Source organism: Pteronotus mesoamericanus, unplaced genomic scaffold (genome assembly GCF_021234165.1).
Source record: "Pteronotus mesoamericanus isolate MK-2021 breed Mesoamerican mustached bat unplaced genomic scaffold, CSHL_Meso_final contig_78, whole genome shotgun sequence".
In the NCBI taxonomy this organism is placed as follows: domain Eukaryota; kingdom Metazoa; phylum Chordata; class Mammalia; order Chiroptera; family Mormoopidae; genus Pteronotus; species Pteronotus mesoamericanus.
Genome location: NW_026555258.1, coordinates 29,214,391 through 29,227,828, shown reverse-complemented (window position 1 = coordinate 29,227,828; position 13,438 = coordinate 29,214,391). Strand labels below are relative to the sequence as shown.

The window sequence follows — 13,438 nt, the reverse complement described above, 5'->3', positions numbered from 1 at the left end:
TGCCTGAAGAACTCTTTTAATGAGATTTTTCAAGACTTTTCATCTCTTTCCCCCACTGACCGCCTTTCCAGACAGGAAACTATATTAGAGTGTGATGTGTTTGTGCCAATTTCTAAATTCTCAATCCCTTGCTTCCAGAGGCTGGAGTGAGTGCACGCGGGGGGTCAGTGGTTGACACCAGGGCCAACATGTCTGCTGGTTGCTGAGAGGGAGCCTAAGGACCTGCTGCTCTGTCAAGCCAGGCTGCACATGGGAGGGAGGGAGAGTTCTGCAGAGCGGAGGGGACAAGCGCAGTGTTCCAAAAGCAAGCAGGCAGGATCCCGGTAAGACTGCTTCACAGGTGGGGGCCGTGCGCCATGGAGGGGACCGAGAGGCGATGAGTGGGGAGTGCAGGCGCCATCTTGGGTTGTCATGGGTGCAGGAGCTTTCGGTGGGGGGCAGAGGGGGGTAGCCTTGGCTGGTGCAGGGATCTGTCAGTCCCCACAGCGGGAAGCAGTCGCCATCTCCAATTGTGAGTATGGTTAACTGCCAGCTGGGGAGACTTAGGTCAATCATGAATCCCCGATGGGCCTCAGTCTCCCCACCCAGGAAGCAAAGGGATGGACTAGGTGGGCCTCACAGCTCACTTCCAGGCTTGACATCTGATGACCTTCTGACCTGGTATGAGGAATGCTTAGAAGGGGGTGGGAAGACGCTGGTGGGAGTCCGCTGCCTCTGCTCCGGCCTTGACAAGGTCGTTCTGCTGCCTCTACCCTGCAATGGGCTTCGCCTGGGCTGTCCCCTCTACCTGGAAAAAAAACACCTACCATCCCTTTAAGGTTCAAGTGCAACTCCTCCCTGCAGCTTTTCCTGACCCTCTGTGGCAAGGACTGCTACCCCTGTTCAAGGCCCTCTGTGCAGCGTGGCCTGGGCCGGGCTGTTCCCACCTTGGCTCTACCTCTGCTGCCCTGCCCAGTGCCCAGTACGGAAGGTTCTCATAACTATGCTGAGAGAAGGACGGAGAGGGTGGAGGGCCTGTCCTCTGAGGCCAGATTCCCCCGAGTCCTTTCTCCACCCTAGAATCCTTTCACAGAGTGACCTAAGTTTACAAGAAAACATAGCTGGAATTCCAGTGTCAATTTGCACCACGCTCCTGACAACCTTGTGCATAGGGAGGGCCACTCCATGCCCTGAGCGGCCAGGCAGGCCTCGGGAACCTGAGAGTCCTCACGCCTCATGGGGTGCCTGGCAAAGCTGGCACCTGTCCAGGCAAATGGCATGTTCAGCTCCAGTCCCACTGGTGGTCCAGGTGCTTAATGCCAAGTGTCCCTCACTGGCTGGCAGCCAGACTGGTCATTGGGAACTGGGGCTACTTTGGGAAGCCAGCCTATGCTCCCTTAACCAGCTGCCCTGCCCAGCCATGGAATGGCCTAGCCCACCTCCCCAATTTTGAGCTTCTTCAAGGGAAATCTGATCAGGAGGACCACCCCTATGGCTTTTGGGGTGTAACAGCTCTAGACAAACATGCATCCATGGGCAGAGAGACCAGTCGTCCAAACTGGGCCTGATGGTCTCTGGCTTTGGCCACCCCCAGGCCCGCGTTCCAGCCCAGTTGCTGTTTAGCGTATTGAATTTTCCTCAGCTGCGATCACTGACCTGATTCTTTAAGCTGCCGGGTGTGAGGGTGGACAAAGATGTACACAGGTGTCTGTGGTCCTGAGTACCTTCCTGGCTGCCCTCCCTGGCAAGCTGGTCACCCGGCCCCTGGTGTAACCCCAGAGATGAGATGCTCACCACCTACTGAGTCAGCTGGAGGCCACTCTAGTTCTTGATCTGGAACAGCTCTGACTGTTCGCAAACTCTTCCCTCACTGAGCTAGAATCTGCCTGCCCGTAACTCCCTCACCTGGGGCCCCCTGACCGCGGGCGCGCTGTCTGCCCTGATAGCCCTTGAAAGGCGTGTGGTTCCCACCATGTCTCCGCACGTTGTCCCTTCTCCAGGCAGACTTCCAGTGAATGCCTCTGTTTCCTGCCCAAGCAGCCCTGTAGTTTGTCACTGGCCCTCACAGGGCGGAGCCCAGCACACCGGGCGGGAGCGGTCCTGAGCAGACAGCGCAGGCCAATCTCCCCCTCGGGGGCTGCGCTGATCTCCCTGCCCTCACAGCCGGCCTGCAGGCGGGCTCTCCTGACCGTCGCGTCCAGCAGGCCCTCTCCCCGCCACGTGCCCCCTAACACCGGCGACAGAGCAGAAAGCAAACAGAGAGGGCTTTGCTATTGCTGGTAGTCTGTGCTGGCCGGAGGCCTGCGTTTTTCTGTCATTAACTAATTAGTCACTAACTAATTAATTCTGTCACTAATTCTCTATGTGTCCTTGGGCAATCCCTCCTCTCTCTGGGCCTCGGTTTTCCTATCTGTAAAACGGGGTTTAGACATCTATTGGGTTCTGTCTAGTAACAGCACTGACGAAGGAAGCACTCAACCAATAAAAACTTTTTTCTTATTTTGGGGCTACCTAACGGGACTGCAATGCCTCATGGGTCAGAAAGACCGGACAGTTCACAAAGCAGCCCCGGGTGCTACCACCATCGGGACTCTTCCCAGCTTTTCCCCCTGTTCCTCCCGAAAACTTTTGTGAAATACCTAGAAACCAGGCCTGTCCGAATAGCAACCTGGAACACAGGAAAAGGTTGTTCTCACAGCAGCAGTGGAGAGTCAAACGGCTGGTCTCGAGTCCTGACCCTACGTCTTGGACCAACCATAGTCCCTCTCTGTGCCTCAGTTTCCTTACCTGCGAAACGGGGACAATATGTTTTTCATCCAAGGATGGTGTGAGGCCTGAGAGGGACTAGGTATGCTAAGAACTTCATACAGTCCCTGGCGCCCAGCCGATGTGAAAGCTATTCTTGGTTATTTAATATAAATCCTAGGAAGAGGCCCCTCCTCTTCTGGGGAGGCAGAAACAGAACATAAAGACTCCTCTGTATCCCAGGGGAGTAAGATCAAATTGAAAAACGCAGGCTTGAAATAACTCGTGCTGGCAAGTTTCCCGGGGGGATGCCGGCAGGTCTCGGCCACGGACACAATATGGCCATGCTTCGCGTGAGGCTGCTGAGAAGGGCTCAGGGGTGACGAGGCTGTACTCACTTCAGGGACAGAGAGTAGTCGTGCTTGCTGGTCTGGCTGTTCCGGACAAGGTAGCTGCACTCCTTGCAGAGTCGCAGCAGGTTCTCGGCGTCTCCTCTGCTGATGGCTCCATGATACCATCTGTGGAGAAGGGAGAGGGTCAGAATCCTAGGAGAGGACCCTGAAACGTGCTCCTCCCCGAGGAGGCGCGGTCCCCTCATGACAAGGCAGGTGCATGTGCATGTGGGTCCGAGTCATTCTGTACACATTTACCGAGTGCCTGCTGCCTGCCAGGTCCCGGGGAGAACAGGGACAAACTCACAGCCGCCTCCTGCGTGAAGGCAACGTCCTAGTGTGGGTGCTATGGAGGAAACAAAGCGCGGCCGCGTGGGCCAGGGCTCTCAGTAGGGATGGCTATTTTAAGCAGTGGCCAGGGAAGCCTTCCGGGGAGAGTGATGTTTGAGCGTGGACCTGAGGAGGTGATGGAGGAAGCCACAAAGGCCAGCAGCTGGAAAAGAGCATTTGGGCAGAGGGAGGGGCAGCAAAGGCAGAGGGCCGAGGCAGGAGGGCCCGCGGTGTTTGGAAACAGTAAGGAGATCAGTGTGGAGTGCGGCGAGGGGCGGGGACAGGCGCAAGGGGCCGTGAGGCAGAGCTGGGTCTGGGGCCTGTGTGCGCTGTGAGGATTCTGGCTTTCTCCACCCGCGTGACCCCGCAGCCATCTGAGGGTGCTGACAGGAGGGACAGGTGCTGGCTCTGTGACATCTGCAGGACAAGTGAGCCACGCTCATCGCTCAGCAGGGTGGCCACCCCGGTGCTGCTGCATTGACTGGACATGTGGGGTCCCAGCATCGCAGTTTCCGGACACCACGTGGTGGCGGCGGAAGCAGAAGAGGATACAGTGGCTGATGGCCTACGGCCCCCGACTGCTGCACAGAAGGGGAAGAGGGATTGTTGAGACCGGAGAAGTTGAAGGTATAAATTCAGTGGAAGAGCAAAAACACCACTTAGTGGGTACATGCAGATCACTTTTCTGTTTACATTACAGTCTCTGAGGGGCGGGGGCAGTGGGAAGGTGGGGAGAGATAGGGTCGGGAAGAGAACCAGAGGTGCTGGACCGCGAGGCTGGATCACGCTTTGACCGCAGAGGCACATACGGGTCGGTCACTGTCCAGCCAGGGCGTCTGGGGCAAGTGGCTGCATCTGGCTGAGCCTTGGTTCTCTACCAAGTTAGGATCACTCCACCCCTGTTTGGGGGTTGGAGTACATGGGGTGTTAACAGGGCTTATGCAGAGCCTGGCATGGGGTGAGTTTCAGTGAATGGCAGCCACACGCATCAGCAGAGAGAGGCTGAACTTGCAGACAGCCGCGGGTGACTTCCCCAGCTGTCCGATTCCAGGCTGCCGCCTTTTCAATTCCCAGGCGTGAGCGGGGATGCCGCCTCCTGGCCCTGCCGTGAGCGCCCTGCGAGCAGCCCCAGGAGTTCAGTGACAGAAAGTCTCCTAGAGAAACACACGGTGCTCAGGCCAGCTGCCCTTCACCGTTCACTTTCTGCCTTTCACAAGGCAGTGCCCTGCACCGGAAGCCGCAGTGGTGATGAAGTCATTATAAACAAACAAACAAACAAACAAATGAGAAAACACAATCAGATTTAGGAAAGCAAGGGCTGGAGAGTAGATGTGAGTGTTCCTGTCCCGTCAGCATGTGACTGAGTCGCTGACAGCCGAGGTGACTGCTCACTCACAGGTCAGCCCTGGGGCTGGATACCTGGAGGGGAGACTGGCCAAGGGAAAAAGCAGGGAAGCGTGCAGACCAGAGACCCGCCTTCCTTTCTAAACCTGTGTAGAAATTAAGAGAAACGTGAGGGTGGGGGCTGGCTGGGCTGCCACGATTACAACACTCCCAGCATCGTGAAGGCGCAAGGGAGGCTTCAGAAAGGACCCAGGACTGTAACTGGGGGAAGCAGACCAGGGTGGCGCCGACTTCGGGACCAAGAGTCAACATTTGGCCAAGGTGGTTTTCTGGGAAATGTCACCTGTGTAACACACTTCCAGTGAGCTGACAAAAAGTGTGGTTTTATTAGGAAAACAAGTTCCAGCCATTTGACACCAAGGCGTCCTCAGGGAAAGGCCTGGAAAGTGGTCGCGGGGGAAGTGCTGGCTGCCGCCGCCCCTCCCTGAGCACAGGGGCAAGCGGGCTCTCAGAGACGTGGGGGCTCTGGGTCCCCGAGAAGGGCAATCCCTGGTGGGCAAACAGGAGGAGCTGCTGGTTAACTCCTGGGCTGCTCCAGCTGCTCCACATGGGGAGAAAGGCAGGGGACTCGGGGGAGGACGGAAGAAGACCCAGGCGGCGTCTGGGAGACAAGGGCCAAAGGACGCCGAGGGGAAGCAGGGGGCTGGCCGGGGGCAGGGTGGCAGGCGGTGGCGGGGGGGCCTGTGGGGGCTGGCGGCCGACTGCTGGCCCTGAGCAGGCCCTGCCTGGACCGCAAGGAGGAGGACACCTTGGGGATGTGCTGGACTTTGTGGAGCTGGCCCGTCAGGTCAGAACGATGGAATTAAGATTCAACCATCGCCACCCCAGCCCATCCAATATGCATTAGTTGATCCAATATTTACTCACCACCTTCCCCATCCTCGATCTCATGGGGCCGACACAGGGAGATGGGGAATCAATATCGGTTCTGGAAACGATTTCAGATAGTGACAAGTGCTACGGAGGACTACTGGGTTTCTGATAAGGTGGTGACTGGGGGTGGGGAGGGTGAAGGGGGAGCCTACTTTAAAATGAAGGAGGCTTGTAAGGAGATGGCATGTGACCTGAGACTCTGCATCATGAGAAAGAACCGAAGGAAACATGTTCTCTGCAGAGGACCAGCAAATACGAAGTTTCTGAAGGAGGAATGCGCTCAGGGTGCTCATGGAGCAGAGGAGCAGAAAGGATGCCCGGCACCGTGAGGGGTGGTACAGGAAGAGGGTGGAGCGGGAGCAGGGGTCCGGTTCCCTGAGGCCTTGTGGGCCACGGGAAGGAGGGCGATTTCATTCTAAGCACAGTAGGGGGCAATGAGAGTTTTAAACAGACATTACTTGCTCTGGATGATCTTACAAAAGGTCAGCCCAGCTGTCCTGAAGAGGGGCCAGAGGGGAAGTGAAGCAGGACCCAAGTTACGAGGCCTCTGCAGCGGTCCGGAGGGGAGGTGGCCGCACACATGAGAGGAACGGACAGATTCGGGCTGTTATTTTGGATGGATAATCGGCAGAGCTTACTAATGCGTTACATGCTGATGTAAGGCAGAAAAAAGGACTGAAGATGATTCCAGGTTTGAGGCTTGAGCAACTAGGCAGATGTGGTGCTGTTTACGGGGGTGGGGAAGCTGGGGCGAGAGTGAGGGTCTAGGAAAAGATTAGGAGCCCAGATCCGAACACCTGAAATTTGAGATGCCCATTCGTCAGCCAAGTGGCGATGCCAAGAAGGCAGTTGGATCGAGCGTTCTGGGAGAAGTGTGGGCTGGGACGCGCGCTGGTGACTCATCACTAGGACCCCGAGGAGACTACCCGGGGAGAGTGCGTGGTTGGAAGCGGAGCCTGGACAGACCACCCTTCAGGTCAAGCTGAGGTGAGCAGCCAGCAGCCGGGAGGGGCAGGAGAAAAGCCCCAGGCAGACCGTCTGTGAAGGAGGGAGCCGCCTGCTATACTGACTTGCCATGGAGGACAGAGGAGGTCACCTGGTGACCCGGGCAGCAAAGGGAAGCAGACTGTGGTGGGTGAGAAAGAAGGGGAGGTGACGAGGCCAGGGAGAATGTGCTGGCAGCTCAGCGGGGACTTTGTCCACTCATCAGACAGCTATTTATCGAGCACCTATTATGTGCCAGGCACATTCATACTGAGGACACTGGTGACCCAAACAAGTTCCTGCCCTCACAGAACTTATGTTCCCAACAGGGGCAAGAGCTACAGGAAGATCAAGATTTTATTTATTTAGTTACTTTCAAGAAGTTTGTTAAAACAAAACACTTCCTGATGCAGGGCGGAGAGGGTTATAAGCTGCCTCCAGGAGGCGGGGGGTGGGAAGGGTGTCCCCTGAGCGGCTTTCCCACTGTCCTGGGAGGGAAAGCAGGCAGAGGAGTGGCTGCTCATCCTCAACAGCCCTCGGTGTGTCAGTGTCCTCCTCCCTCTCCCCTGGGCTAGGTTGGAGGAGAGGCCGGGACATGGGGGTGCCTCCCAAACTCTGAGGCACCATCAGCCGGGGGCTAGGGAGGGGAGGGATTAGGTGATCCTCTCCGTTTGGGTCACCCGGATGCGCGGGAAGTGGGATTTTACCTGAGCACACCTCTGGGTGATGAGTCAGGGCCTTCGGCAGGCCAGAGTAATCCTGGGAAGAGGAGATGACGGGGGAGGGAAAGCTGGCCATGACTCTGGACTTGGCCAAGGGCCCTGTGGAGTGGGAACAGGAAAGGAAAGCACGCGGCACTGCCTTCCAGGGCCCCGGCCTGACGAGAGCTCTGCCGGGGGTGGGGGGAGAGCAGGCTGGGCCGCTGACCCCAGGCAGACCTGGGTCAGGATGCACGCTGAACAACTCCTGGCGTTTCTGCATCACACTGCGTTTGTTGATTAAAAAATACAGTTTGATCAGACATAAGCAAAACCTGCCACCCAATCTGCATGGCTATGAAGAACGATGAATACAACGCCTGCTGGGAGCACTCTCCCCTCCATGTGCTCAATATAGCAGGCGACGGGCAGGCCCCAAGGAGGCTGCAGCCTCCCGAGATGATAGCACATGCTTAAAATGGGCCCACGAGCGCATGACATCATCGGAAAACCCTGCATCCTGCTCACCGGGCGAGCATTTCCTGCGAGGGGTGCACTGCCAGCCTTGCTGAGACCAGAATCCCTGGGTGGAGACTGAAATAGTTCGTGATCCATGTGAGACAGTCTTAGGAGGAACCAGCTTGGTGACAGCTAACCTCTTGTCCCACTGGGTGCCTGCTCTGTGCCAGGCGTGTGCGGAGGGTGGGGGCCAAGAATGTGCACGAGGAGAGGAAAGTGAGGGGAGAAGTCATGGGGCTGGAGTTCAAATTCTACTTCTTCCCTGGAACCTTCAGAGCCTAGGAAAGGCTCTGCCCCTCGTCGATCCTTGATTTTCTCATCTGTCTAATGGGGGTGATAACCCCATTTATCACACATTTGCTTGTTAAGAGGCTGATACACCAGCACAAGACCCAGGACCTGCTCGATCATGTTCCTGGAGAAGCTCACTCTAGCTCAGGTGTGTGGAATGGTGAGAAAATGGAAAAGCAGCTTGGAGCCATTTACAGAGCGGCAGCCTTGGGCGAGGGGACTCTGCCCTGGAGGTGATGGGGAGCTGAGGGCTTCAGAGCTGAGTGAGGACCTGCACCTATTAAGCTCCTAGGCAGAGGAGGGAAAGGATCGCCACGGCCAAGGGAGGGCAGAAGCGGGCCTGACCCGCAGTGCTGGGGAGAAAACCCAGATCCAGAGGGTCAAGGCCTCCCCAGCTAACACCAAGCAGATGTGGGGCAAAAACAACACAAGCTGGAAAATAAATCTAATTTACAATTAGGGCGCACGATTTGGTATACATTTAGCTATCAGAAAACTCATTGGCTACACGATGAAAATAGGAACTGGGATGTAAGAGGGAAGAGTGAACCGTGTCCCTCCTACTAGTCATCAAAAGTAAGGGAGGTAACACCGTGTGGACAGAGAATGCACCTGGCTGGGGATAAGACACACGTCCTAACCCCGTTCTGCCATGAACCTGAGTGTGGCCTCGACCTCCCGCGAGCCTCAGCCTGCCCATCTGTACATGGGGACAGGGGAGGGCAGTAGACTAAAGGACCCCTAGAGCTCTGACATTTTCTTAGCCTGTGAATTTTAAAAACAAGATCAAGAAAACAAAGGGAAGAGCAGTGACTGTATGGTATGAACTGGGAGCTGAGGTGGAGCTTCGCCCCCTTAGAACTTACATTTGCTTCTCCAGCGGGACAGCAGGGTCCACTCTTTCTCCCAGGATCCCACAGAACTCGGGGCTCCCGTGTTTGATGGGCTTGAAGCCCCCGCCGGGAGCTCGAAGCTGGCGCCGCCGGTCCCGGGAAGGCGAGGGTGATGACTGCCGTTTCTCGTTGCCGTTAAACTGGGCTGCGGGGGACAGAGAGAGGGAGCAAGGTTACCGGGAGCTCAGCCTGAGGAGTCACTGCGTGGTGCAGTGGGGTAGGGGTCGGCTGACTGCTCTCGCTGGGGCTTTTCAATCCTCAGGAGGAAGGACTCCAGGCAATGAACAAACATGGCTCAAAAGATGTGAACGTCCTAAGACAGGGCACGAAGGTGCTGTTAAAGCCGGATGGTACGTTCAAGGGGCTTGTTAAGTCTGCAGAGGCCACTGAACAAAGCTTTATCCCCAAAGGAAGCTCCTGCAACCTCCAGCAAGGGCGGGGGGGGGGGGGGGGGGGGGGCACGGCACACCTACAGGGGCTCAGGCCCCTGGACAACTTTCAGGAAAGTTATTCCTTGTTTGGTGCCAAGAGCCTGCCTCCAAGTAGCTCCTTGTCTGCTCCTGTTCTCCCATCCCAACAGGGGCCGCACTGGCCATATTGCCCCCCCTTTCCTGAGACAACCCCACTGAGTTCCACTCCAGGTCATATGGCACCTCCCAGGCCTGCATCTCTTCACTCAGTGCCCCCTGGGTGGGCCCTACACAGCCAGCCCTGCCCTCGACCCAGCCCCCAGGGGAGGCCTGACATTGCTAGTCACAGGGGGACAGGCCCTCCCATGGGCTTTTGTTCCTTCCTGGGCCTGAGGGAGCATCGTTTACCCCCACGGGTTTAGGGAAGGTCCCTTTGAGGGCAGGACCCCGGAGGTTACCCACAGACAGCAAAAAACACTGAGGTGAAACTGGAGCTGCTGGAAGCATTCCTGAAGACCAGCTAGTCCACCTTGCAAGTTTCTCTTTGGGCCTCAGTTTCCTCCTCTCAAAAATAGGGACAGTGACGGCACCCACCTTGTGGGGTTGTTGTGAGGATTCGATCAGCTGGTGCACACAGACGCCTTAGCAGAGTGCCTGGCACGTGGTCTGTGCTCAGTGTTATCCATTATACGTATGTATTTTAATCGTCATGTCTGCTCAGTGTGGACGCAGTACTAGTTGCTAGGAGAAAGCTTCTGAGCAGATCTGAGTTCCTCTCCTAAGTCTGCCCTGGCTACCCGCGAGCCTTGGCTAAGTTACTCAGCCTCTCCGAGGCACATTTCCCCTGTCAGCAGGCTGCTATGATGATCAGATGAGGGAACACATCCTAAGAACCTTGCACACTCAGAGTGCTGAGTCCACTGGACCAGGGCCTGTGAAACAAGGCTCCCAAAGTTGTGTCCAGCTGCTGGCCAACGGACACACGTCCTTGGCCAGGCAACATGTCTCCCCTACAACCAGCAAGCGCAGATGTGGCGAGCCGTCCTCTGACCCCAGCCAGACACACAGCAATCAACCTCACACTCACGGACGGCGGCGGTGGGGGAAAACTCAGCCCGTCAGTGGTGCTGTGCTGTCTATGGGGACCGAACTTGGTCTGTGGGGATCGACTTGTCCTATGGCTGAGACAAGACCGTCCGTCAGGTCTGTGGAGCACTTGCATCCTTCCAAGACACTCTTCTCTATTAACCATGAAAGAAAACAGTAGGTAGGGAGCTCCCTGCCAGAGTGTTGGATCCAAGTGTGTGTGGTCACTCTCATGACTGCACTGGGGCCTAGCAGGGCATCCATTCACCTGCCTTACCCCCAAACATTCATTTACACGGGCCAAGCACAGTTCAGGGTTGGGAAATCGGCAGTGAGCAAAGAGAGAGAGAGAGAGAGAGAGAGAGCCCTGCCTGTGGAGCTCAGAGCCCGCGGGAGGAGAGACAGACAATCCGTGGCGTACGCCAGCCCCACAGCATGCGAGCTGATGATACGTGCTGTGGAGAAACTAAAGCCGGGCAGGGCAGGCCTCTCAAAAGGTGACATCTGAACGAATTCCTGTAGGAAAGGAGGGACGGGCCATGTGGACATCTGTTGGAAGGAAGGAGTTTCCAGGCAGAGGGAAGAGCAAGTTCAAGGGTCCTGAGGTGGGAATATGCCAGGGGTGTTGGAGAAACAACACAGTCCAGGGCAACTGGAGGATAGTGGGGGCTGGGGAAGGTGAGTGGGAGGAAGCAGGGCTCTGTGGGCCTCAGGAAGGGCTTGGATTTTATTCTGAGAGAAAAGGAGAGCCATTCGGATGTTTTGACGGGGAAGGTTTTAAGCTGGCACTTTTTATAACAGGGTTGCTGTGCTGAAAAGAGATGGAGGGCAAGCGGTACATGGGAACTCTCTGTACTCCCTGCTCAATTTCGCTGTGAACCTAAAACTGTTCTTTAAAGAAGTTTACTTAAAAGAGAGAGAGAGATGGAGGGGGAGCACAGGGAGTAGGGAGGCGGGCCTTGGAGACGTGCATGGAAGGGACGGTGAGCCGCAGATTCCGGCTGCGTTCGGCGGGCAGACACAGCAGGGCTCGCCTCTGTATTCAGTGTGGAGTGTGAGAAAGGGAGGAGACAACAGGCTTTTGGCCTGAGCACTGGAAGAACGAGGCTGGCTTTATCCAGGAAGGGGAAGACACAGACAACTCTGAGCTTCGTGAGAAGAAAGGATGGGGGTCGAACTCCAACCTAAAGACACTGACAGCCCATGTCGCTGGGACTGGCAGCGTGGAGCAGGGGCAGACTGAGGGCTGCTGGGGCTCCTGCCGTCCTGCCCGGCTACAGCTCTGTCCCGTGTCCAACCACAGGGACAGAGAAGACAGCAATGACCTCAGGGCCCTTCCAGGGAACAAGCCCTGGGGTTGCATGTATGAGAAAGCCCTCTTCTACCTGGCTAATGAGCTGGGCTTTCATAAAGGTCGTGAGGCGGTGAAGCGCAGAGCTGGGGCTGTGGCACCCCTGTCACCGTGGGTCCCTCCCTGGCTTCCCAGTGGCCTGGCTCTCTCTCCAGGACTCTGCTGAACCACACCAGCCCGCCCTCATGGCAACCAATGAAATAGGGTATGCTTTGGGGGACAAGGAGGGCGAGGAAGAGGTGAAACAATTTCTGACCTGAGCCACCTACCTTGCAGAGCCCTGGGAGCAGGCAGACGAGTAAGGGCCTGGTCAGACAGCCTCTTTCTGAAGAGCTGGGACTTGGTCCCATGGGTGGGTTGAATCAAGCAATTGCTCTCCCAAGTTGCGCTTTAGAGTCCTCCCCGACCGCTGATGGAGTGCGGGTCTGGGGCAGCCCTGGAGTCAGGGAGGCCAGTTGAGGAAGGTGACGCAGGCCAGGTCCCTCAATGGGAGGAATGCAGGAGGTGATGCCCCACGGAGATGCGGGCGGGGCGGGAGACGGGTCAGAAGCCTGGGGCCGCCTTGCGCTTCCCCAGGCCACGGCCCCTCTGCTCACTCTCTGGCTGTCAGGAGTGGAGAGGAGGCCGCAGGCTTAGGGGCACAGTGTGGGGAGGGTCCAGGACAGAGATGAGGTTCTCGGCTCAGTTTTGCCACAGGCGGAGGAGAGGGGGACCAAATGAGCTCTAAGGCATTTTCACCTCTGACAACCTCCATAGGCTCCATCGGCTAAAATTAGAACCTAAGGATTCCTGCCAATATAAATGCCCATTCCACACTGCCAGGCCCGGGGCGGGAGACGAGAGAGGCGCGGAGCGTGGAAGAAACCGAAGCTCTTCAGAGCAACCAGCGACCTGGCCTGCTGCCCAGCCTCAGAATTCACCCTTCCAGGCCGCGGCCTCCGTCTGAACCACCGCGACACGCCCTTCCACCCGCTCGACCAACCGCGGCGCCCGACGGATTCCACACACTCTTCAGGGGTCGCCTCTTCCAGGAAGCGCTCCCTGACCTCAGCCCCTCCTCAGACTAGCCTTGACTTCAGCCTATGGCATCCCAATTGCCAGTTTCCCTGTCTGGCTCCCCACAGTGCCCTCCAGATCAGGGGCTGTACCGTGTTTGCCCCACCCCCATGCCTAGCACACGCCTGCCACGTAACAAGTGCTCAACAAACGACTGAATGAAGAAACTTAATAAGATGCTGATTCACTTTACTGGGGAAAAAATATCAGTTTTCTTACCAGATAAATTGGATAAAACCTAGCAACATCCCAGCCAACACTGTAATTCCCCGCTGAATTAATTTATACATTCGCTCGCGAGCTTAATAATATAGCCATATATTTTAGAGAGAACAGGTGGTGGTGAATGACAGGCTTAATTAGGCAAATCATTTCACCTAAAATAAAAATATACAAACTCCAAGTGCAGTGATTCAGGAGCAAAAGA

At 56.5% G+C, this 13,438-nt stretch overlaps 1 protein-coding gene across 1 annotated transcript in view; it reads right to left on the bottom strand.

The window, feature by feature from the left end:
* The window catches only part of SHB (SH2 domain containing adaptor protein B), a 126,290-nt gene that overhangs the window by 20,583 nt on the left and 92,269 nt on the right, over positions 1-13,438 (bottom strand). The window contains exons 4-5 of the mRNA XM_054584636.1: positions 9,082-9,253; positions 3,123-3,242 (exon numbers count right to left, since the gene is read on the bottom strand). Of these exons, the coding sequence (XP_054440611.1) occupies positions 3,123-3,242; positions 9,082-9,253 (292 nt within the window). The remainder of the gene's footprint in view (positions 1-3,122; positions 3,243-9,081; positions 9,254-13,438) is intronic.